This window comes from Hakea prostrata, chromosome 5 (genome assembly GCF_041222555.1).
Source record: "Hakea prostrata isolate BN-2017 chromosome 5, UWA_Hpros_2, whole genome shotgun sequence".
Lineage (NCBI taxonomy): Eukaryota > Viridiplantae > Streptophyta > Magnoliopsida > Proteales > Proteaceae > Hakea > Hakea prostrata.
In genome coordinates, this window is record NC_142604.1 from 4,555,108 (window position 1) to 4,581,524 (window position 26,417).

At 37.3% G+C, this 26,417-nt stretch overlaps 1 protein-coding gene across 6 annotated transcripts; it reads right to left on the bottom strand.

The window, feature by feature from the left end:
• Nucleotides 1–4,364: 4,364 nt before the first annotated feature.
• LOC149014542 (filament-like plant protein 4) lies at nt 4,365–17,145 on the bottom strand. Of its 6 annotated transcripts, none has more exons than XM_089155030.1 (7): nt 17,003–17,145; nt 14,205–14,263; nt 12,539–12,675; nt 11,042–11,282; nt 8,451–10,797; nt 7,921–7,987; nt 4,365–5,470 (listed from the first exon to the last, which is right to left on the bottom strand). In XM_089155030.1, exons 3-7 carry the CDS (start codon nt 12,656–12,658, stop codon nt 5,003–5,005), a joined length of 3,243 nt encoding a protein of 1,080 aa, XP_089011156.1. In that variant the 5' UTR covers nt 12,659–12,675; nt 14,205–14,263; nt 17,003–17,145; the 3' UTR covers nt 4,365–5,002. The 6 variants fall into 6 exon arrangements, with proteins under 6 accessions (XP_089011156.1, XP_089011155.1, XP_089011157.1 ...); XM_089155029.1 differs by lacking the exon at nt 17,003–17,145 and adding an exon at nt 14,365–14,534; XM_089155031.1 differs by lacking the exon at nt 14,205–14,263.
• Between the last annotated feature and the right edge of the window lie 9,272 nt (nt 17,146–26,417).

A 26,417-nucleotide genomic window follows, 5' to 3' on the forward strand; every position in this document is an offset into this window, starting at 1 on the left:
ATATCCAATTTTGTGGGTCCCTCTGAGATATCTTTAGGTCATATATCCTACTGTTCCCTAGCCCTGCCCCCTACTCGTAGGGCTTGAGAGCCCAAGAAGTCAGAGACCAAGTGATGATCTGATCCGAAGGGAAATCCTCTTTGAATCTCTACTACTACTCTCGAGGAGTATTTGTGTCTCTTGGGGCTCTGAGCCCTTGGGAAGGGCAATCAAGGCATTGTTGACCTTATCTTGGACCTCAAAAGAAGAAGAAGATTCTTTTTTCTCTTTCCGGTTGGACCACTTGGTTTTTTTTCTTCTCCTTTTTCTTGCTGTTTCTGGTGGATAGTTTATAATAAATCGAGTATCGGGATCATAATCAAAAGATTCAAAACTATCATGACAAGTTGACAACACACCTCTCTAGAGAAACCTAATCGACGAGAATCGGAATCATTCTCGAATAATTCCTCTTTGAATCGGCATCAATTAACCCGTTCCCATCCGGGTCATCAATTTATGGTTCATTTTCTTTTTCTTTTTTTTCTTTTCCGGTCTTGATTCAGAAAAAGAATGAAGAAGAACAGGGTCAGAGCATAGATCTATTCCCGGCCAGCAGCGTAAGAATGAAGCATAGATTTTGAGCCGTTAAAAATAGAAAGTTGCAAGCTGTATACTTTATGAACTATCAATTTCACTCTCGACGTTTACCTAATTTGCAGTTTTTTTTTTTTGTCAACAACATAAACAGAGTCAAAAGCTCTAGCTTTGAGTCTTACAAAAAAAAAAAAAAAAAACTCTAGCTTTGAGCACAAGGAGTTAATTAATTTTATAATTTTCGTCACTCTCTTTTTTAGAGCTGGGTTGAAATTTTGACTTGACCCGATCCTAATCTTAATTCTAACCCTGTCAGGTGGTATTATTCTTGAATCTAACTTTACATTTGGAGAGGAGATGATTGTCAGTTACACCTAATTCAGACGAGGCCAACGAACTCAAGTGAACCGTTTAATATGAATGATTTTAATACTGGTCCAATCAAGAAAACAATAATGAACCGCTAGCTTCATTTTGGAAAGTTACATTTCGAGGAGACCAACTTTACGTAAGTGTCACGTAGGCATTGTCACTTTATGAAAGAGAAGTTCAAGTGATGACACCTGAGATTTTACTTTTTTGAGAAGAGCTAGATGCGCTTAGCATCAAAAGTGTCATTTAACGTGCAGTTCTTAGGTCTCGCGAACTTACATCAGTTGCCAAGACATCAATCTGCATTAATTGCAAGCCAAATCAAGGGATAATGTGAACCGATATTTCGGATAATATCTTAAGCTAGGTATATTGCACTTGTAGCTTCTTGAAGAAGATTTAGGCCTTGGCTTCTCCAGAAAACCAAACGTTACTTTCAATCTAGACTCTTCAACCAACATATACCAATCTAAGGGAGCAGGAGAATCTACGAGGACGTCATGGATTCTCAATATAAAAGTAACATATGAAGATAGATCGCATGCCAGGTGAGAAAACAACAGCTTTACTCTCCTGCAATAATTCTTAGCATTGAATGCTTTATGGGTTCTAAACCCCTCACTACGAGATTTTGTGTTTTTTTGAATTTGACTCAATCATCTGAGGTGGTTTCCCGTCCATAGAGGCAGCCCACTCTCACAGTTCATTTATTGTGCAGTCATATCTGGTTTAAGATAGTCAGTCCATCTTTGAACCTACTCAGGACCAGTGCAGATTCGGCAGCAACATTGTCCAACCATTAAAGTCGGCCTGTATTTACTCTCTTCTTTGATGAACATGACTAAATAAGGTGATCGGTTTCAACCATGATTCGCTCAAAGGGGTTAGATTTGGTTGCAAGTTGCAACAGATGGAATCCCATTCTTGAACAGTTTCCTTCGAGTTAACATTCATATATTAATCCATCCTACCTTGGAGCATTCTGAACAAGCTGTAAAATTTTTTTGACAGTGAATGGATGACATTATTGATTCCTACTTGTTTGATCCCAGTTTCTAGCATGAATGAAACTATTCATTTCTATCACCATATTTTGTCCTCTTTATCCATTTTCGTCTTATAGACGATACTAACCATCCATTTTTCTCACACAGAGAGAGAGAGAGAGGGAGAGAAGCAGTTGGACAGGTAGGGTAGATGGACTGTGATGTAGGATATACATGTTGGGTTCGAGTGTATGAGCTACGAAGGACACTGTAGTGTAAGCGTCTGACCAACCTCAAGCTATCTATCAACCAACCTCTTCTATCCTTTCCTCCTTAACTTCAACGAACGATCCAGCAGGTAAAGTGGGAAATCTCTTCATTAACTCTCAGAGGCATTTTCACAAACACACGGCAAGTACGAATTATCACAAAAGATGTCTATCCCCTCCACAGTCCAGTCTCCAGTCCCCACTCTCGAACATAGGCCGCATTGGATCCCCAGGCCCACCACAGTCCATGGGCTTTCAGTTAGTTACATGGTTAGCTGTCAATGGGCTTATAAAGGGCCAGTTTAGCCCACAAACCCATCTGTCAGAATTAGGTATCAGTATCCTATCAATAAGGAATTGATTTTGCAGTTTTATGTACTGTAACTGTCCTGATATTGAATGATATGGGCCTATCCATATTGGCATCGGCATTAGTATCCGCGGCAGCGACTGATACCGACGCCGATGCTGGGAATTAAAACCTCGATGATTCGACAACTGAGTTACGGATTAAGTAGAAAAATATCCAAGGGAAGTGATGATTGTAACAGGCAAACAGGTTGGGTTGGGTTGGGTTTATAGGCCAGGTTTGTTATAGGAAAATATGTGCTATTGGGATTCAAGAAATGAACAAGGCCTTAGCTTGTGGGCCTTCCAATGGATCTTTTGAGACCTGAGTGTTTGTCTTGCAAGGAACAGTGAGGACATGGAGGATCTAGAGCTCAAATGCGTTCTTAACCTTCCTACTTTGTCTACATTAGCTGGTTGGTTTAGAATCAGTCGCCAATCACACCCTTTAAGTAAGTAATGGCAGACAAGCAAGCAACAAACAAAACAGGCCAACCCAGACATTCCACTCGGCCACTCCTCAATCACCACTTCTAATGTCAGATAAAAACTTGTCTTATAGTCTGATTAGTCATCTCAACATTCAACAAAACAAATCCCTAATATGGATCTGACACAACCTTGCCCTTGGTTCAGGGAGGCCCATTTGTGGGGCTGGAAGAATAGAAGGACCGGCAATTGGGTGGTGAGAGAATCTGTAAGCATAATGATAGAAGTTTGTGCTCCCTTACATAATTACATTTTTTTTCTTTTTTTTTTTACAGAATTGGTTACGTTTCTCTACCACGTTTTGACTTATGATGAGCTCGTCTCTAAATTTTGAGAAGATAAATTAGAGGTGGGAACCCCTCCTATGTGGTAGAGAAACGTAAAAGAAGAATAAACATCTAAGCTGATGAGTAGAGGATCTGGACTCCATTAAGTTAAGACTCTTTATCGTTGTTGGAACTTGGAATGACCAGTCTGCCATGGCGATCGGATAAAAAGTGATTTTTACTTTATTTTGCAAGGAATAAAAGGGAAGTAGTATCTTTCCTTTCTCTTCAAGTAGGTATGTCTCTTTTTCAAAGAGTTGGGATCATCTGTGCTCCCCTCATACTTGTCAACCACATATTAGGCTGAATTCTGATAATGAATTAGAGGTGAAATCTTCAATCGCCTAGGCTTTCTACATACGTATCGTCCAAGGCAACGATTTTATGGATAAAAATATGCCTAAATACTAGATTCTATGGATAAAGGATCTAATTGATAGAAGAAGCACCGTAAAGATCCATTAGCGGGGTTTTGGGCCGATACAATATGAACTGCTTCCTTATGTCATGCTATGAGATAAAATCTAGGAATCCACTTATGTAATTGAGTCGATCCACTAAGGTATTGAGCAGCGGTGTAGCATCAGATCCCAAAGAAAGTAAGTCCTTTCTTTCTTAAGGAGGAAAGTCTTTTTCAAAGATTCTATATTATATGAATATTAATATATATTAATATGACACCCTCTTACTTTGTGGTAAAAAAATGTGAAAAAAACACAAACCTCTATCCTTGATAGGAACTCTGTTTCCCAATAAAATTTGTGCTTGGACTATAAAGGTTTCGATCGAGATCCCTATCTACGGGATTGATCTGATGGATCCGAATTTGATCTTCAATGTCGATAGAATTGAATAAGAATCGAATCGTTCAATTCAAACTGGAATTGAAATTCTAGGGTTTAGTCCAATTCCACATCCTTAATGATCTGTCAAATTCAGACGCCTCCCCATTTGAGCATACGTTTAAACCCTTTTCGCCATTTTCATTTTCCCTGCCTTGTCGGAAGAGTGATCAGTGAGATACTAACAGTTAAAAAAACATATTTCAAGAAAGAAGCTCAGAAAATCTGCAGATCGCGTATCATTAATTCAAAGCAAAACAACTCTATGAGCTGTAAGGTATCATAACTCTTCTTATCTACCATGGGATTCGGTAACTTTGTCCCCAGCGAATTATCACCTACAAAAGCTTCCATCCACCAACTCAATCAGAGATTGGCTCATAAGAAATATCATGTCACTGAAGTATTATTCCAATAACAAGAATTATTGTCTCCGAAACCCCAAAAAAACAAAAGACATTAAACAACTATCAGACATTTCCAGTTTCCCATAGGAACACTTTACATGCAAGATGACTGTACATTGAACACACGTATGAACTGTACCAGAGGTTGATGATCATCTCATGCGACCATGAGATTTGGATAATCCAGCTCGTCCCAATTCTCCATATATCTTCAATATTAAGCTACCAAACCAGGAACTTAAATCAACCTGTCCTTTTACAACATGCCTTCCCATGAACATAGAAATTGGCTGGTCCAGAAAGTCTTCAATCGCTCCACCTCGATGTTTACCATGGTAACCAATTAATTTGGCAATGATTGCTGTTGAAATTTGAGTGTGTCAAAATCTAATGTCCATTCTTTGTTTTGGAGGAAAAGAACCTGCTGAAACCCCGTGAACTCTTCTCAGGAGTTGCAATCGAAGAAGCCGTAGAGGAGCCTGATCTTGTGGGCCGGTGTCTCGGATGTGTTGAACTGACTGGGGATCTCGAGAGCATGTTTGCTTCAGAATCAGATGGATAATTGGAAGAGTTGAATGCATCTGAGGGGGACTCACATCCCACTCCAATAAAATTTGAAGCGTCAGTTTCCATTTCAGGCTGATCAAAGTCTTTTGAAGTGGGGATGCTTTCTGGGTTCAATCCACTAGGGGTTGACTCATCTACTTCAGAACTTCCACCCTTTTGATATGTCTCATTTTGTGGGGATCGCATGAGCTCTGTTGAAGGACGAAAAGATTTCAACTGCCTACTGAGAAGAAATATGGTCTCCTGGCACTCCGCAAGCTTCTCTGCTGCAGCTGCTATCTCTCTCTCCTGTAACAACAAAAAAAACAGATTTACATAAATTGTAATGCCATTTCTTGCTCGCAACATGAAATTAATGGCATGAACCCAATTCTAATCTATATATCTTTGGTAATGCCTGAGCTCTATTTATAAACAAAGAGATCACGAATTACAATGTCCCACACAATAATGGTCGAGGATTACTTTCCCTCTTTCTTTTTTTTTTTGGGTCCTTTTTTGGGGTTATTGGGGGAGGGTGGGAAGGGGATCAAAAAGCGTCAAGGCTGTCGACTGTGGAGCACGGCAGAGATGTGCTAGGAGACTAAACTACTTGATCAGTGATAAATAAGCCATTGACACTTCACCCCAACAAGATCAGTTCCAACTTTTAAAAGATAAAAGCCTCTGGTCATATAATATCATCTGAGAATGTTAAGAAATCATATTGCACTACTCATTTCAAAGAATTCCTCCACCTAGATATTGTAGACATAGTAGAAATATTCAGAATGTCAAATAGACCAAATCAGGATCCAAATTTCCATTATTGTCTATCATCAGTTAATCGGCACCTGTCTCTCATTCTAATAATTTATGTGATGCAAAGAGCCGTAAATAAGTTAAAAGTCATTAAATGAATAGGCATCAGCGGTCCCAGTCTCCAATAGTGACCTATTTTAATTAAATTTTTATGACATGCAGAATCATTGAAGTTCACATGAGGTCTCCTTGCAACATTAACTAGTTTACTGAAATTCAGCAACTTGATTATAAATCATCAGACCCTTTCATTACATATTAGGTCCCCATATGATGTTCCTCTCGGACAGGTTCGAGCATGCTATTGCCCACACCGACACCTATTCTACTTCAAAAATCACCCTGCGATGGTTTGATAATATTGATGAGCTGTAACACTCAAGAAAAAACATAAGACTCCCATGCACACCCAATCACCCACTTACAGTACAGTAATTTTTTTAATTAAAGAAAAAGAAAAATGCTAGCTGGCAATGTAGGTCTCTAGAAACAGCTTGTAAGACATCGTCAGGGGGAGCCTTTTCTTACAGTCAAGCACAGCAAAGGTCTCTCTGCAAAATTCTGTAGGCTGGGAAGGGAAAACCCAACAAAGTCATGATTCACTAAAGTAGAACCTACAACACAGACTATCATTCTTTGAATGCACTTTTACATAACCTACACCTAGATATCATACATGGCCTAAAAGGAGCAAAAAGGCAGGTGGCCTTGATCTGTCCATCCTGTGTAACACTCCTTACAATCTAAGAAATTTTCTTATCCCTTTTCAACTTGCAAAGCAATTGCTTCATATTCTTCAACTTATGTGTAACTAACCCTAGATCACCCAAATAGATGACGAAAAGTGATAGACTACAAGATGCAGTGTTATGTACAAGGATTACAATGCAGTGGCATTAATATGACAGCATCATCGGTCTTCAAACAATTTGGAGATATCACCATGTCCAATTACTAGTGGTAGAGGAAGATGATACACAAAAAAGTCATTGTTTGTTCCACATCAGGATTGCACTTCCACTGTTCTCCTTCTGGAAACAAAGGTCTACTGGATCATGTAGTCTAAAATCCTGAATATACATAGGCCTCCAGATTTCAGCCCTTTGTTCAACTGGAGTAAAAGGTATAAAGGTAATTTTATCTATGGTTATAGTCAAATTTTCATTACGTTTATGACTATCATCGAACTTACGTACTAATCACCTACATCCTTTATTGATATGTATTGATACAGAACTATGGTGTGCAACTGTTTCCTGTTTCTATGCCTGTCAGACACTACTGATTTGGGAAAAGAATTGGTGGAGGGCGCCCCAAGCTCCCCAATTTATAAGTATTTTTGCTCAAATTGTGAATCTAACCTAAAACTTCCTATGAAACACACAAACTAATAGTAATTTAATATTTCAGAGGTAAGTCTTTATGTAATAAAAAGGATATTCATTTGTTATACATTGTAAGTTAAGAAATATGTGATGGTCAATGTATTTTCTGAATATTCAAATATTTGCTAAACCAAACATTACGGTGCCTTCATCTCATATACCAGACACAGATAGTCAACCAAAACACACATCTTAACATAAAACTCCAGGTTGCCAATTCCAACGTTCTGGGACCTGTATCACATTCAGAACTCATGCCTGTGTTGCATATAATGTGGATGAAAAGCAGATGAAGACCACAATTCACAAGTGCTAGTTCAAACTCATACGAATTTCAAATCTTGAAAAAAATATAATATTTCCTTTTGGGGGGAAGGCAAGAAGGGAGAATCTGCACAAGTCCGTCCATCAACCATAAAATCCTACTGGTTCCAAACCATGTTTATGTAGAAGTCAAAACAAACATCTTTTTATCGAGATTGCTCTCCAATTTCCAGCTCCTTAGTGTAAGCTATTCCAAGGTTCAAAGTAAAGGTAGGATAAGTTTAATACCTGATTGGTTTTAGTGCCTACTACATCAGCAGCAGAAGACGATACACACTTCGAACAGCTCTCACTCCTTGTTAAAATATTAAAAAAGAAAAAGGATAGACAGGTCAGATATAAAACTAACAATTAAACAAGAACTAAGAACAGCACAACGGCTACAAGGAAATAATTAAGTGCATGCTAGCATCTCAATCACTTGTTTAATACTGCAACTGTTCTATGCACTTCAAAGTGCAAACAAAATGGCACAAAAATTTACTGAAGATGTTGGTATAGCAGCAGGTCAAGGTTTGCAAGTAAATGCCAAACCATAAAAACATCAAATACATATAGAACAACCCCTAAACTAAATAAAAAGCAGCAAATAAAACCAGTATAGCTCATCAACTCTATCCATATCAAAGACTATTAAACAGAGCAATTCATCCCAAAAAAAGATTATTCAACAGAGACAACTCTAGATGGCAGAATAACAGTATAGTTGAGAAACACAAGTAGTAAACCTTAACTATAGGAAGCAGTTTAATGCTGACCTTTTTATTTGCTCTTGAAGATCATTGCATTTATCCAGAGCATTTTGATGATTTCTCTTTTCTTCCTGAAGTTCTTTGTCTAAAGCCTCAGCTTTTGCACGTAAAAGGTTGACTTCAGCTTCTAACTCCTCTGAACGCATTTCGAGTGACTTATAAGATTCTGCCATACATTTCAGCTGTGTGTCTGCTAAGCTGTTTGATTTTTGAGAGGATGCTAATTGTGTTCTAAGCTCTTCCATAAGTTGCTTGGTTTCCTCTAACTGAGACTTTGTACTTTCCAGCTCTTCAGAGCACCTACTTAAATCAATTTCCATGGATTGTTTGTCTGATTTCAGTTGTTCCAGTTCCTCCAATGAACATTTGCATGAATTTGAATTCAATTCGATGCCTGGAATGGGACTTCCATCCTGAACAACTTCAGGATCAGATGTAGAATGAGATGTATGGCCACATCCATTGACAAATCTCTCTGTTGCATCATCCTGGATAACCTTATTTTCTGGTAAAGCTACTTTATCTATGCAATCAGAAATGCTGGTTTCTTCTTCATTTCCCTTGTAACCCAGAATATTGAAGCTGAGTTCACCAGCTTTAGCCATGACATGAGAAAGGTCCAGAACAAAGTCAGCCAAACTCATGTGGCTGCACAGAATTTTGCTGACAGAGGCAGAGAACTCTTCAACCTTTTTATCTAATCCATCTCCATCAGGAAACGTATCCTGCATTGCCTTAGCTGCTTTGCCCAGTGATACCACAAAATCATGAATCTGAGAAATAGCAGCTACCAGTTCCTGGTCTATGATACACGCACTGTCCTCACAGTTATTGTTCTCCTTGACAACAGAGCTTACTGAGTTCTGAGGCAAAGAATCTTGTAAATCGAGTACAACATGTTTAATGTCCTCCAAAATTTTGTCCACATTAGTGTCCTTACCTTGAGACTCAAGTACCATTGAAATTCTTGATCTGAGCTTTGACAATGACCCTTGGTCTACTTCAGACTCAAGCTCCACTACAGTGTGCTCTGCATCAGAGGAAACCCGGTTCACTGATGGGTCCAAGCTAGCCTGCTGATCCCCTTTCATGTCATCAGCCAAAGCACTATGGTCTCCATTTTCAGTTACCTTCTTAGTTGCACCATCTGGGGTAGAGATGGCACCATTTGGTACAGCTGATAAACATGCCATTTTCTCCATCTCCAGGAAGTCATCCATAAGTTCCAATTGGTTGGGCTTATCAACCTTGATAACCTTTTCAGCATCCCTTTCCTTCTTAAGTTGAGGGAGCTCTGAAATCAAACTTGTAGTCCAGGACTCAGCAACACTTCCATCCTCATCAATTCCATCTTCAGACATGGAAGTCAAACTAGGAGGATTGCTTGCGCTTTGGCTCGAAGAACCTTCAATAGGCATATCAGTGATTGATTTTGGCGAGTTTTTCTGTAGATTCAGTGCCTGCAGTTGTGCTTCCAGGCTACGAAGCATACCAGTTGTTTTAGCACACATATTTCTTGAAGCTTGCAATTCACTGTTTCGCTTAGCCAAAGCCTCTTTCAACATATTTGTTTCTTCTTCCATTGCCAACAAACGTGCAGTGAGGAACTCAGTCTCTTTGTGGAACTGCTGAACATTGTCAAGAGAAAATTCTGGTAGTGGAGCCAAATGTGGGCTAGGACTCCTAACAGGAGACCTCCGTGGTCGAATATCTCCATAGTCCCGGCCTAAGCTCTCAACTTCATGCTTCATTTGGGCCAATGCAGCTGGCCCAGGCAACTTTTTCCTCACAAGGCCACGTAGCCTCTGACACTCTGCTTCCAGCTTGGCTATTTTCTTAACACCCTCTAAATGTTGTTTGTTCGCCACCTCAGCAGATCTCAAACTCATGTTTTTTTCTTCATTGCGGATTTCAAGCTCCTTTGAAATTATATGGTGCTCATACTTAAGTGAGCTTATCTCCTTTTCACAAGATTGAATATTGGTCTTTAGACGTTCAATGTCAGCCTCAGCTTTAGATTTTTCTTCACTGATCTTCATTAACATATTCGAACGTTCTTGCAAGGACCTAGAAATTGCAGCATTTTCACCAGAGGATCTAAGGAGTTCTTGCTTTAAGTCATCTATTTTGGCTTCAAAATCATGCTTGATCTTGTCCGATTGCTTAGTTTTGGTTAGAACAACCTCATGCAACTTCAGTTCATGCTCCTCCTTCAAATTCCGTATTTGCCTCATGCACTCTTTGAGGGCACCATCGAGATGGGATGCTCGATCTTCAGCAGTAAGCTTCAGAAGTGTCACAGATTCAAGTTGATGTTTCAAAGCAGAAGCTTCCGCTTCAGCTTTTTCCCAGCCTGCAAATATCAGAGGGGCTTAGTATTCAGTTCTGATTAAAGAAAAAACAGGAAAAATGAAGTACAATGTAAAGAAGACAAATAATCATATGGATATCCAAATTATGAATCAGCACAGATATAACATAGCACTCAAAATTGTAAAACAAGCATTCAATTTCAGTAGATTGCATATACCCAGCATTCGTAGCAGTTCAATGTAAGAAAAAAATTCATCCAAAAAAACATAAGAAAGAAGGTGTACCTGAAACCGCTTCTTCAGCAACTTTTGCATGCTGCTTGACCAGATTATCCTTAGTAGTCATCTCTGACTGTGCTGAGGTCAGACTTTCATTTAATGTCTTAACTTTATCTTCTGATTCCTTAACCTCATCCTCCAATAACTTAACCTCTTCCTCCAATGCCTTAACTTGTTCTTCCAATCCAGTGAAATGGGCATATGATTCCACAGATAGTTGAACATAATTAACTTTCTTTGATTTTTCCTGTTTATAAATGAAGTATTCCAAAGAATAGGTTAATCCTAACCCAAAAATGATCAGCTGCATGGACAATGACTGTTATCTTCATTTCCGAAAAAATTATAAGCTGATAGAGACCAATGACAATTGTACATCAAGAGAGATATAAGTACACAAATAAGACCAACAACGACTACAAGCCTTATCCCAATTAAATGGGGTCAGCTACATGGACCTTTGCCATGTAATCAGCTCTGTTTAAGGTCATACTAGATACAGGGCCATGCATATCCTTTCTCACCACTTCTCCTAAGGTTAACTGAGGACTGCCCCTAGCTCTTCTAGTTCCTTCCATCTGGATTATAAATCAAATTGAAATATAATGAGAACATAGAAAATAAGGTTCCCTTTGAGAATATGACTTTTGAGTCTTGATATGGATTCAGCACTAGTGGAAAGGATCGACATGGATAAACTAAGACTTCTTTACCAAATAGGGTAAGTTGAAAAAGTAGGCAACCAAGACAAGGATCGACAAAGGAAAATAAATGGGGGGGGGGGGGGGGAAGCGTTGAAAGCAGAATGTTAGGTTGTTTATTAGGGATGAATTACTAATGACCACAATCATTTCTCAGACTGTTAAGCCAGTGAAATACATTTCCTGTAGGATGGTGGAAACAAAACAAAATGCAGATCACTAGCCAAGGGGATTCGATTAGGCGTTTTGGGTCATTATAGTGTCAAATTTTATCCTTTTCTTTGGGGGTTCTAAAACCTTCAAATCTATGTTCCTTTCCATATTTGACGCCACCTTTAGTAGAGAAACCGTTTTCTTTATCTTGCCACCACTTTTCAACTTAAAATGTAGAAGCTGCCAATTGAATTGTTTGCATGAATAGCTTTCAAGATGTTGCTTATGTTGAAAACAAATACATTAGTAAATCATAAAACAGAGTCCCATCTGATTGACAATTTCTTTCATGGCCAATTACTAGACAAATCAACCATCAGCAAACAACATTTTAGCCTGTAAAAATTGATTAATACATCATAAAAGAAAGTGACATCTGCTTGACAATTTTGTCATGGCATTACTAGACAAATCAACTATCAGCAAACACATTTTACTCTGTATGCCAAGTTTGCATAAACAGATTACCAAATGTACCCTTAGCCCTCAAAACTTAAGGCCACAATATTAATGCAGGGAAATGATATAAGTCATATACCAAGATACTATAAATAAGGAGACACAATAAAGAACTAGAGTTTTTATAGACCTGATTCCCCTGAGATTCAGCTGCAACCAATGCAGCACCATTAGAATCTGGTGAAGAAACCGTTTTCTCGGTCGACTTATCAGATGATTTTTTCTTCCATGGCCAACTACGACGGTCCATCTAAAACTATAAAAAGCCTGCAAACAGATCAGTGGCAAAAGAATAATCAGATACAAGGAAAAGAATTATATCAAAAGAAAATGAAAACAAAGAGCATTACTCTTGAGAAATTAAATGATCAAATCCCACACAAGCCCTTAATCATACACACAATAAGTCTAAAGTGTATACGTGCATAAACCAAAAGCATTAGAACTCATTTTAAAGATATTACTGGCTGAGCAATATGACTAGACTGGGGAAGGAACTGTAACTCTCAGTTCACTCCAGTAAAGAGTACAAACATTTATAGCTATTTGTTGGATTATGCACTCATGGAAAATGCTTTATAAAAAAGCAAAATCAAAATGTCCAATCCAAGAAAATCCTGCTAAGATGGTGAAATTTATGGACGTTTATCAGCATGAGTGGATTGTACATCCGTATTCGTCAAGCTAACAACTAACCGCAACCCCGCTTGGCACCAAAAAAAGAGAAGGAAAAAAAAATTATATAAGAAGGCGACGTAGTAGAAGAGAGCACGGTGCAAGCAATGCAAAATTCAGATAAGCATAAGGCATCCTAACCTCTACAGCCACGGAAAACAGAAACAGAGCTAGAAGACCCGTCAGATCCAATAAACGAAAGATCCCAGCAGTACCTCGAGCTCCCACCCCTACTTGCAGGAAAATTAAAGGGAATACCAAATTTTATAGGAAAATGTCATGCATTGTGAGAATATCCTCTGCACTAGATAATTTCGTCATCAAAATCTTACAAAAGCGAAACACCAGATGGTCGAATCAGGCACCGCGAAAAATTAATCCAATGATTATGTATGCCGACGGAAAAATTAATCCGATGATTATGTATGCCGACAGAAAGCGTATATACAATCCAAAATAGGAAACTCCAGAGATCTAATAACCAGTAGAAAATTATCTCCCGAGGATCTCATTTTGAGATGTAATCCTTCAACCCAATTCAGATGGCCAAAAATGAGGATAATAAACAGAAGAAAACGATAATAATGATAAGATTGCGAAACAATTTTCCTGGCAAAGGTCAAAATCAGTGTGGTCGACTATAAATGAATAATATCAGTGTTTTTGGTAAATCCGACATGAATACAATTGCTGAGACGAAGAAACACTGTAAACAACAGTGACAGTGATAGCAGTAAAAATTATTTATCAGTGAGCAGCAACCGATTAAGCTCCAGTTCTCAGTACGGACTTTTTGAAGAGATGACATGATAGAAGAGTAGAAGACTCTAATTCTTTTCTTTACTTGCCGCATTAACGGCTAACCTCGTTCATTCACCGAAACAATGTCATATTCATTCAAAGGTGTCGAATTAAAGCTTGCAGCAAAAAGAATCACCTAAAGTCACAACCAAAAAGAACAACAGATTTCTGGATTGAAACATTTCTTCTTCACCGGAAGCCATTGATGAGCGAGAAGCGTTTTATAAAAAATAAAAAAAAGAACAAAAAATGCAGAGAGAGAGAACAGAACGAAAACGAAATGCGATTGAAGAGACGTTAGAGTAGAGAATCGGCCATACCTGAAACTTAAAGAGAAACAAAAATGGAGGTCCAAGAGAGAGATAGTAACAGAGTGGATCTGGAGAACAGGAGAGTATAATTTCAGACTTGCATTGGAAGAAAAGTTCTCAGTGATTCAGATTTCAGCCATCAATGGAGTACAATAAATGATTTATTTACTTTTTGTTCTGTATTCTCTCCACTTCCTTTTTTCTTCTGCTTTTCCCTTTTTTGGTTTCCTTCACTCGCTCGTCGCCTTTGATCAGTTGCAGACAGAGAATGATGGAGATGAAGTGAGAGAGAGAGAGAGAGAGAGAGAGAGAGAGACAGAGGTGTGAAGGAGGTGGTGGGCGATGCGTGGGCTAGAAACTATATTCGCGTTAGGTGTCACTTTGAAAGGCAATACGGTGGGAAAGTTCCGACACGAAAAACCGCTTTTGCCCCTCCCAGAATTGGACCGATTGGTAATATTTTAGTGTTTGGAGTATGTGTATGGCAATTGTTTAGTCATGGTGGCAAAATTGTTCTTAGTTTCTTACAAGCAACGTAGTACAAAGTCCAAACTACCCCCAACACTCAAGTAGCATTTCGTTATTTTAGATGTTGCCAGCTACTATACCATTCCAAGCTGTATCCTACGTTGTATTGTCTGCTTGAGAGGAGTTTTACGATACTTCGCGACCTACTCTATCTTCCATGGGTTACCGAAATATTTTCGTAATTTTCTTTTTTTGGTAAAATGTTTTTTTTTTATTAATTATAGAAATTCATTCTACGACGGGGACCACACCTCTACTCTGTCGATAAGTCGCTTTCAATGTGGGCCGTTATTTAATTGAATTCTTTTAATAGCCATGCCTTGGAAAACATTAGATCGGTTGGATCTTGAGATTGTAGGACCCACACGTGGCACTTGACACTAATTGCATCACATACTTGTGCGTGGATTCTATACCTTTCAACGGTCCTGATCTATCAAGCTTGTGTTCCTGTCTGACTTGTGTGGTTTCATTCATTGTTTCATTAATCTGAATTGGACCAGTTACATAGACCATCATCGAGTTCCTCTCCGGTCTGCCCATTTAATCCGGTTTATATCGGACCGGATCTATAATATATTTATTTTTTAATACAAAACAAGAAAATACATTACTTATATAGACAAACTTTATATTAATAGAATATTTTGAATATCCATGTTTTGAAAACATTCATCAATGGCTTTCTACAAATTTTCTTGTATAGGGAAGGTCATGCTCTATATCTTTATTTCCCTTCATTAAATGTATGATCTGTATACTTATTGGAAATATTTGGTTGATTAAGAATTTAATTATTTAGATTTCCTCATGGATTAGTTGTTTCATTAGTATATATTATGTATACTTAATAGTTGTTTGATTAAGAATTTAATTATTTAAGTTTTTTCTTGGACCAGTTATTATTATCACAAGCTTCATCGTTAGGAACTAAAGTATATCAAACTAAAATACTATATAGTACTTGCTCATCTTATTCATAGATCATATTATTATCGGACTAATAATTTTGAAGATAATATTCATATTAATTATTACTAAATCAATATAGTGATTCTCAAAAATATATAAGTAACTTTGTCAAACGGTGTCTTCCACAAATAAATTCCATGTTAACATGTCACCAAATCAATATATCTAGTCATTTTGAGAGATATGTTACTTCTAACGGTGCTTTTATATATTTTCTTAATTAACAATAAGCAATAAATTAAAAGGACAATATTAATAAAAAAATATATATACTGGGATTAGGTGCATAGAAAGTGGATTTAACTTTAATACTTTAAACTAAAAGTGTTTTTCATCATTATTCTTTAGATTGACCAAGCATTATAAGGATTCTTCGATGTATTAGATGTTGATAGCAATACATTTTTTTTCTATAAATTATATTTTAAAAATAACATTATCCAACATTTACTCTTTCTTTTTTTCTTTTTTATTTGTTATCATTAAACTAATCACTATGAGATACAAAAGGACAGATGTTCGAAGCTAAGATTTCCTTGGTCTTAACATCCTCACCTAATCCTTCTTAACAAATACTACTAACTCTATCAATTTTCGACTGAGTTAGACTAGATTTTCCTAGGGTGCTGCATCTGACATGATGGTATCTATGGTGCGCCAGTATTAGATTGACATCATCTGGACTCTATTAAATCTCAGCTATGCAAAAAAACATGAGTAGATGATATTCTTAATTGCAATCGTTCGACACTGTGCACGGGCTTTGCTTAGGTGCGGAGGCTGCACTTACAGCCAACGGATAGATGGGCAGCCGTACACTCATCCAACATCTGAACACCACATGCACTAAAGCAGAAGCACTGGGCACCACAGACACCATCACGTCTTACGCACTAACCTGATAAGATCCAGTTAAACCGGCGGCGTGGGAAACTGACTTGCTTCCAATTTGTATAGTAAGCAAAGAAGACTACGAAAGTGAACTGGTGAAGACATTCTTGGTTTGGGTTCCAGAGGTGTACATGGAGCGGTGACCGCGTAACCCGTGAAACGACAACGAAAGCGAAGAAAACATGGGTTGCTTTTGTCATGGAGTAACACGCACGCGTGCTTTCTCGGTTTTGAGTTCCAAATCAAAACCAAAAAAAAATTAACTGGGGGAGTTGGTCATCGTTGTTTGTCTCGAACTGATATTGGAATTCGAGGAAAATTATCAGAAATGCAACTTCATTACTGTGTTAATCAAGTAATTATCAACTAAACATTAAAAAAAGATAAAAGATGAAGGTGATTAAGAGAAATCAAACCTGGCTTGCCTGAAGATTCTGGATTCTAGAAGCTTCAGAAGCTTCCGACGGCAGAGACGAGCAGGCTTAGCAGCCGCAGCAGCGGCGAAAGAAGTGGTGGTTCACCGAATCACCGCCGCTGACGGCGCCAGAAGGGAGGCATCTTCGTCTAACGTTTATCCTGATTGGTGTGTGAAGAGATGCTTTTATAGTTGCCCGCTTATGACACTTGGCAGCTCTGCATTTTCTTTTCTTTTTTTTAAATTTATTTTTGGGGGGTCAAATTGTGAAAGAAAGTCTTTCTTTTTCGAAGACTTATGCTTGTGACAGCTAAACAGTTTTGAAATTCAGGGTTAGTGTAGGATGGATGTGAAGCACCCAAGTGCTGCACCTACGGGCCTCTGTCACACACTTGTTGATAAAGATACATCTTAACCCGAGGGATGGCTCAATTGACAAAGACCTACGCTTTCATATAGGAGGTCAAAGTTCGAATCCCCTCGAGGCCAGGGGCGAAGCTCCTCCTATATTAATTATATAAAAAAAGCGCCTTGAGAATGTAGTTATGGTGTGCGCAAGCTAACTCCAGATGAACCTCATTCCAAAAAAAAAGATACATCTTCGACTAATCAGCTGCGTATGAGCCCATCAAATTCTTTATTTCTCTAACCCAAATAATTTTTTACTTAAATTTCTGAGTCTTCATAATCACCTACTTAAGCGTATGTATCAATAGATATATGAATTAGTATGACCATGAACATATGATATTGATGCATTGATGGAGTATTAGGCTTAAAAATAAAAAAAAATTAAAATGATTAGACCACCCAACAGTCGGAAAAGGAAGTGGGATTTGGAAAAAGGGTGATAATTACATATCACATTAATATTTACTAATTTTAAAGAAACTAAAAAGATGGGAAGCGCTTGTTTCATCAGATAAAGTCTCCCCTTGATACATAACGATCGATCTACTATGTGTCACTGTGACATAAGGGTAGATGTTGGGCCATTTTCACTGTTTTGCTCTGATAACTTTTGTTTTGATGCAGTTGGTTTGGAAGTCTTTTAATGGATTATCAACCTTACAATTCCCTGTAATTTCTATACAAGATTATGACACATGGCAGTTAATTATCTAACCGTCACAATTATAACCCAAGTAAGAATTGAATATGATAAATTCCTATAATTTCTTCCAAATTCATATTACCTCTTTCATTGAGGCTTAATTTTAAAAATTTATTAGATTCAGTTCGTAATTGGGAAATTGGGTCACATTAAGTACGTAAGATATTATTATGTTTGTTGTCCTCAATGGTCCTCACTCTAAGTAGCTATCACTCGAACATTACGTATTCCCTTCCAAGTATTAGTTGTAATACCAAATTTTAAGTATTTAATTAGTGTGTAAAAGTTGGTAAAACAAGTTAAATCAAGTTTTTTTTTTAACCTATTTCATATTAATCTGACCCAATCTAGATATAACGGACTTCACATATGATTTAAAACTCAAATAAGAATCAATTATGAAACTCCAATGCCCAAATTGGTTATGAAACATACATAGACCAGAGCTCAGAAAGAGTTTGACTTTAGTGTTGCAGAATTAATGCATAACACCATGCATGTTGTAGATGGTCGAGATCTCTGTTTCATAAAAGTGTAATTAATACTTTTCAAAAAAATGAACGATCGAGATCAAAGTCTCGATTGAGAGATATCTCAACCGTTCGATTCACGTGCGGCGCAAAGCAATTTCCCTATACGGGTAAGGTTTTCTGATTTTTTCTGGAAATGTGAAGAAAGTACGTTGCAGGGTCGAGTTAGAGGTGAGTCAGATCGTTAGTAGGTTGATGTTGGAATTCTGGGGAAGCAGTTAATGAGGAATTTATCCCGTACGGTGCAGTGAAATCATCCACAGAAAATCTAGAATGGTGATGGAGAGATGAGAATAGCTAGATAAAGACAGGTAACGGTTGATGATGGCTTCTTAGAATCACGAGGTGGGCCCAACTCAAGGCAGCCCATACCCTCTACCCTAATGGCCTAATGTCTTCGCTTTTCTGTTTTCTCAACCTCCTGCGCTATTGCTGACCGTTGCTGACCGTTGCTTCTGTACCATGTACTTAATAATTCAAGTCACACGGTAACGGCACCAAGAAGCGGAGAAAAAGCTGACGTTTCGATAGGTGGTCCCCACCTTAGTCTGCGTTTCTCCCTCAGTTGCCTGTTTCGGGTTTAAAAGCTTCATCAAAAGACGCTGGATTCGGGGGAACTGACGTGGACGTTTCCGCGTATCTACCTGTCAGTACAAATATCGTTACGCGCTCCTAGGAGACACGTGTCATTCGTAAATTATATAACTCTAAATTATTTTTTGATTCATTAAAATTTTATTTATTTATTTTTGGATTAGTATATATTTTTTATGCGAGGAACGGGAATTATTACAAATCATCACGGAAGATCACAACCTAGCCAAATATCACTCCCGTGTCTCCGTGAAACCTCGAGTATCGAGTATTGAGTATCATATCAGTCAAATGGTTTTAAGAAACGTATTATCTTATATTTGTCAATCAACTAATGTATTTTTGTATAATTTAATTAGAAACATATCGAGATGTATCGTATCGGTAGGGTCAAATATCTTTACCAAAAAAAAAAAAAGATAGGGTCAAATATAGATACATATTGACTAGTATTATATGGTATTATAGAATATGTTAAACCTTAACATTGACTATTCCTATGTATACTTCACAGTTTTTTTCATTAAGAAGGGTTAGTCATTGTCAATTGAACAACTCTATGATAGTAAGTCTAAATTTGGCTTCATTAGGTTATTAACAAAGATCATTTGGCAAAGAAGAAAGGGAAGGAATAATTGGATGCCATTGATATGAAAATGGGGTTTCGACTACCTAGTGGTTGGGCAACTAACAAGGAGGGCGCAATCTGTAGTGTTGTGGAGAACAAGAGTCCCGTGTGACCCCCTCGGGAGAGATATACACCCCACTCTGGCTGGTGTATCTCTTCCTTGGAGAGCCACGCTTGAAGCAAGTCCCAGAAGACATTCTTGACTATGTCAAGGAGAGTTAGTTACAAATAACAACTCAACATATCCGTTCTGAGAATTGGGGAGACAAATTAGCAAGTAACGGCTCTATCTGGCCCGCCTAAGAAGGAGTCACTATTCCTAAGATATCTCACCCACTACTCAACCAACTGTGCGAGATTCGAGGAAGCACCGCCTCTAGGTAACTTCTATATAAACCCACCTCCTACATGGAGAAAGTGACGAGAAATCATCTGAGTACTTATTCATTACATTCTTGGGAACTCTCTCAAGAACTCTCAATGTTGCCTAGGCTGACTTGGGCGTCGGAGGCGGTTCCCCGGCCAAACCTTGGCTAGACCGTTCTTGTTTTCTTTGTGAGTGCAGGCATCCCAGTTATTCCAACTTAGCTGGAGAGCTCTTAAGGCGATCATTTCAGTATCTAGCCCTCGAAGAAGTTCTAGATGCAAAATGTAGCAAATTTTATTGTTTGATCTGCATCTACTCTATAGCTTGTAGATCTTGATTTCTCAGCCTTGTGTTTGCCACTTCAATAAAACGACTTTTGTTGGGTTTGGGTGGCTTGTATTCTATTGTCCATAAAATTATATTTTGATTGTACTTGTAATTGGAATACGGTTTTGTGTAGGACTTGTACAAGAATAAAATCATTATTATATGGGGCACAATTAAGGTTTTGAGTTTTTCTATAAATAATCTCTGTAGGATAATTTAAAAAACAAGACAAACAAATGATAGTCTTTGTGAGGTGTGAGAGTAATGAGGTTTTCAAGAAAAGTGAAAATCTTCTCTTTTTCTTGTGGATGTCAACAATCTTGCAAAATCATGTTAAATTCATTGTAATTTTAAATGTGTTTTACCTGTGTTTCTTATTTATTTATAGTTGTACATCCATCACCAACAGCTACAATACCCTCAAAAAAGAAAAAAGAAAATGGGGTTTGCGTCTACAAATGCTTACTATATTGATAATGACTCACATAAAAATGCTCATAATCAATCAATCTAGGGTTTTCTTCCTACAAAAAGAGAAGTTCAAGTTCAAGGCTTTCAGGAAAATCACAAGGACCAGATGCACTAGTTCTACATGAAAGGCTTTATCTGAATTCTGTTCATTATCTGTCACCCTCACCCAAAGTCCAAGATTCCTTTCCCATACCTCAACTTGTATATTAATCAACAAGTCAAAACCAAAGAAAAATTACCTACAACACAATGAACCGGATTTATTTACTGTGGACCATGTCCCGGTCCAACCGGATGATCAACCACCGACCATTTCTGCTTGACAGCTATTCAGAATAGTAATAAAAAATTTAACCCATATCTCCATCTTCGGATTCCAACCAGATCACATCAAACAAAGAGTATAATTTTTGGTCCAAGTTTTTAATTGGACCAAGTTTTCATGGATACTTCCAAACAACCACCTACTTAATTAGGATTGAGAAGAGACTAATTATTTTAATTAGTTTTAGGATTAGACTTTCGAGACTACAACCTACCCTTCATCAATTCTTAAAACTAAAGATTGATTCATCTCTTAATCTAACCCATTTAAGGCCTAATCACTCTATGTCATGGTCCAACAACCTTTAATGGCTTTAATTGGTGGGTTTTTGTCCAAATTATTGAGAAAGAAAGCCTAGCTAATACAAGATGAGGACATAGATTTTTTTTAGTTTGATGTGTGTAGAACTAACATAATATGTACAAATAACTTCGGTAGTAACACAGTTTAAATTGTGAAATTTGGTCTTTATCGATTTCATCATCATCTACCTAATATTGTAGTTGCACCGGCAACCATATAAATGTTGTGAACGAAATAAGACAATATTTGTGAGAAACATTTGAAGAAAAAGATTAGATAAAAAATTAGAAGATGGGATTTATGCGTGTTTAGAATCTTTCAGTTGAAGGCAACAAGAAAGAAAAATGCTTCATGGTTTGAATACAAAGCATGAGAATGAAGTAGATGATACATAACAGCTGAACTAAACTTGGATTAAACAAAAACAATCTTGTGTGTCATTGGATGATTACACCTTAAACATGCATTTATATAAAAAACTTGTGGAGAAGTTGTCTTCTGCATCATAGTCATTTGTTTTCTTTTCATATGTTGATTAGTTCTAAGTTAATGTTCTTTAAATCAGTAATCAGTAATTAGTGTAGTTGTAGAAGATAGTACTTATCTATTAGGAGATGTGACAATATTCCATGCAATTTAATGTGAAATTGCCGCCATTGTGATCAAAGTCAACATTTTCCAACACTTGGAAAGATACCTTTCTATATTTTTTAAGAAATCAACTTGAAATCATATTTTTGGTGTATAATTAAGAATGAATTCTCTCACTCTCTCTTCCCCTCCATTTTCATGCATGCATTTGCAACATCAGAAGATTCTCACTTTCTTTGTTTTTGAAGGAGGGCAAGGAGGTTAAAGACTAATCTATAAGAAACTATGTATTTTCAATTTTATTGAATATGGATTTAACCAGCATCAATGTCTCTTAACTACTAGTAAATCTTATGTTAGAAGATTGTTAATTAAAATGTTCAATAATTATAGTTTATTATACCTAACTAACCATTAGAGATGAGTCAACATTAAGTTTTCTTTTCTACTTCATGAAACAATATAATATAAGAAAGTAGAATCTATTCATCAATCAATCCTCTCCTAAAGCATTCACATACAATGTAAGCTGTAAAACTATAGATGGTAAAGCAATTAACAAATGAAAAGGGAAGGAGGGAGGCGAGTTTCGTTTTTCTTGGTCATCATCAAACCAGTCATAGTGATTGGGGGCCCACAAGGATGGGGGAGGAGAAAGGTGTAGTAGGTACGGAAGTTTGAAACTATGACGTCCTTAAACTTACGGCCTTTACACAGAAGACTGCCAACACTGTGTTAGAAGCACACCTATAGAGGGGGGGAAGTTGGGTAACACAAACAACATTCTTTCTTGTATAGGCATTTATTAGCGTAAACCTGGTTAAGAGTTGTTGCACCCAAATGGTTGGGAGGAATGCCTAGGTGCAAGTTGTTAGCCTTAGCCTTGTTTTCTCGTAAGGACCCTTGGTTAACTCAAAGGTCTCGGGTACAGTCGACAAATATGTCAGACATGTGTGTAGAGGATGTTTCTAGGTTGAGCCGCTAGTCTGGCACTTTTGAATCATCAATGGGTTGGAACAAGTTTTCGTACTTGATTCAAAGTAATACGACAAGATTGATGAAAATATTCTAATCCTTTGCATTTTAAGAGTGATCAAAAATATTTGTTGAAGCTTTGAATTATATAAAATTTAATCACATGATTAACATTCATTTTAAAGGGCTTTGAAGATTTTAATGTAAGGTACACCCAATCTCTTTTTATGGGAATTGTTATATCATATTAATTCAGTTTTACTATATGCATTGAAGATTTTATTCTAAAGATGAATAAAAAAATTAAGGTGGTGGATAATAAATGATTGCTATAATTGAGTTTAGCTCATTCACTCACTTCAATTATTTTGTATGAATTATGTCAATATAGGAAGGCGGACTGATGAGCTGGTTTTATTTATTATCTTATCATATAAATTTACAAATTGTCCTTAAAAAATTCTCTTACCTTATTAAATTTTTTTTTCTTTGCTTTCATGGCACGAAAACTCTTTTTTAGGAAAGTGGAAAGTACACTCAACAAATATTACATCTCTTTGGTACCCATTCATTAATTCACGTTTTGTTGTTTACCAAAAAAAAAAAAAAATCATGTTCTTGTTTCTTTCATTGTTTTTGACGATTCTAACCCATCTTGCAATTTCTTTGAAATAGCTTTGGTTCTTAATTATCTTGATTTTGGTTATTATAATGCAAATAGTGAATGAAATCTATTTCTCATTGGAAGAAATTAGTCCTAATATTTGCATATATGGAAAAAGCCAGCAAAAGTTTGACTAAATCCTCATTTAGGGGGGAGGTCTATGTTTTTCTCACACATCTTTATCAACATTTGTCATGAAAGTGATAATTTGTCCTTAAATTGATTTTTTTTTCTATAGTACAGGGGAGGCAGATGCAAAGTTCCAGTTTTTTTGGATTAAAAATGACATAGACCAAACATCAGGGGGTCCAGATGAAAATTACCCTTTAATTAATTTTGTCAGAATTTAAAGGTGGATCGTACATCTTCCTAATATATGATAAAGAAGAGTGAGGAAAGCACATACCTTAGCAAACCGGGACTCTGGATCCTTTATCTGTTAGGTAGAGATCTATGCTTCTGACGCACCTGTATATCACATATTAAGAGGGGGCCACTGACAGACCAGAAAACCTACCTGTGAATACTGATAAACCCTAGACCTCTACTCTGATAGATAAAGGATCCAAACTCCAAACCAAATGCCCTTAATTGTCATGTAGGAGACAACCTGTATGGTCATTAAATGCATTTATGTGTGTCTACAATAGTAGCTACCATTTTCTCAATCATATTGTGTCATTGATCCATCTCATTCAATATCCTTATCTGTACTTTGAAACTGAATTTTCTAGTTTCACATTCCATTCCCAGTGAGTTCAGGAGGTTTTAATGGGTTGGGAGAAAGGTAAAATAATTGACACCCTCTTAGAGTTCTTTTGGTTTAAAGAGATTTAGCCCAAAATGAAGGAAAAGCTCAGTGTCGGTAGAGGGAATTGAAGGTCCTTCTCTAGTAAAGCTATACAATCAAACTTTCTCTTATCTGTACCTTTCTTATTTATTAGATTAGATAGACCATCTTTCTTAATTACATAAGAAAGTAGATTGTGGAACAGAGATCAGAAAATTGGTTCTGGTTCACTATAGAACAAAAAAGAGTCAATCCCAGACCTCTGATCCAACCATATTTTGCCTTTTTTTTTTTTTTTTTTTTTTGGGGTAACCAACCATATTTGCTACTTGAGAAATACTACTAAGAAGAGAAAAAAGAAGGTTGGAAAGCAACAGAAAAAGGCCTTGTTGGTCAGACACCATGGGCCTTGAAGTAATACAAAATGGGCCAACGCAGTCATTGGTTGGTTGTAATTTGTGAGGTGACGTGAACTGAGCGTGAGCCAGACCAGACTAGTGGGGACAAGGAGGGTTTTAATAAAGTTAGCGGGCCTGGGCCTCGGCCCACAATACGTTCCATCGGTCAAATTTTAGGGGAATTATGTTATCGTAGTGTGCACAATAAGGGTAAGATTAGACCGATCAGATTCGTGATGGATTTTGACTTTTCTACCATGTGGGTTAGGGTTCTCTATTTTTGGTGGTTCAACCCGGTTCAAAATCCACACCGGTTGGACATTCTCTGGTTCTGGTCGATCGTACGGTTAATGATAAACCATATCAGGGCAATCCATGATACTTGATTCGTGATTCGCGGCACGCCGCATCGTCTTCTTGAAGAATAAAAGGTTGGTCTTGGGTTATACTCTCGTGTAGCTGTGCTGCAGGGTTGATTCCAACACTGACAAAAAGTGCGGACCAGATTGATGCAATGAGGTCTTCGTTCCGCTTTGTCCTTTCTATTTGTAATCCACGTGGCGCTGTCTTCTTCCTATTGTCTTACTTGGCCGGCCCTGACCTACCCAACCAAACCCACCCGCTCCAGAATTAAAAAAAAGGAAGAGAGTGGACCACTTCTGAATCCGGATCCGCCACGCCTCACCCGTTTCCTTCCTGACGCGCATGGGTGGTACTTTGATTCGGGTAATTTGACCGATCCCGTTCCATTATCATCTCTAAATGGAGCATAATCATCTGATGTGAATTCGGGGTGCAGTCAAGATCTTGATTATCAATTGGTCTCTTCTTTCATGAAGCTTTCCTATGAATCTTCTATTAAAAAAAGAAAAAAGAAAATTATAATTGTAAGTTAATCATCAGTCTCACCAACTAATCTCTTAAATGGGACCATTAGACCTGATCTTTTGCCAATTTTTTTCTTTTTGGTGTAATTAAACTAAACCCTAAATTACACTACAAGAAAAGAAGGCAAATAATCCTGCATTTGATGTCAGTTTTTGCATTAAACCTAGCTTCATCACAATGATCTTTAACTCTGATAGAAGTCTACCTTGAAGCTAGTCATTGAAGAGATGATATCTGATGTGAAACTATTACTTCAAACTTCCAAAGTTGAAACCTAACAGTTGCAAAACTTCATATATTACCTGATGATACATGTAAATTTAAACATATATAGCTAAATTAAGAAATATGATTCCTCTAACCAACCCCATTTGATAGTAAAAAAATCCAATTTAAGTTCAACAGGAGACAGAAGTCACAGAACACTTGACTCGAAATATTCGTTTTCCAG

Bases quoted from the DNA above. Each gene is read 5' to 3' on its own strand.
- LOC149014542 (XM_089155031.1), bottom strand. From the start codon at position 12,658: ATGGACCGTCGTAGTTGGCCATGGAAGAAAAAATCATCTGATAAGTCG. The intron at 11,283-12,538 runs GTCTATAAAAAC...ATTTATAAACAG, and splicing joins CTGAATCTCAGGGGAATCAG to GAAAAATCAAAGAAAGTTAA. The intron at 5,471-7,920 runs GTATTAAACTTA...TTGTTGTTACAG, and splicing joins TAGGCACTAAAACCAATCAG to GAGAGAGAGATAGCAGCTGC.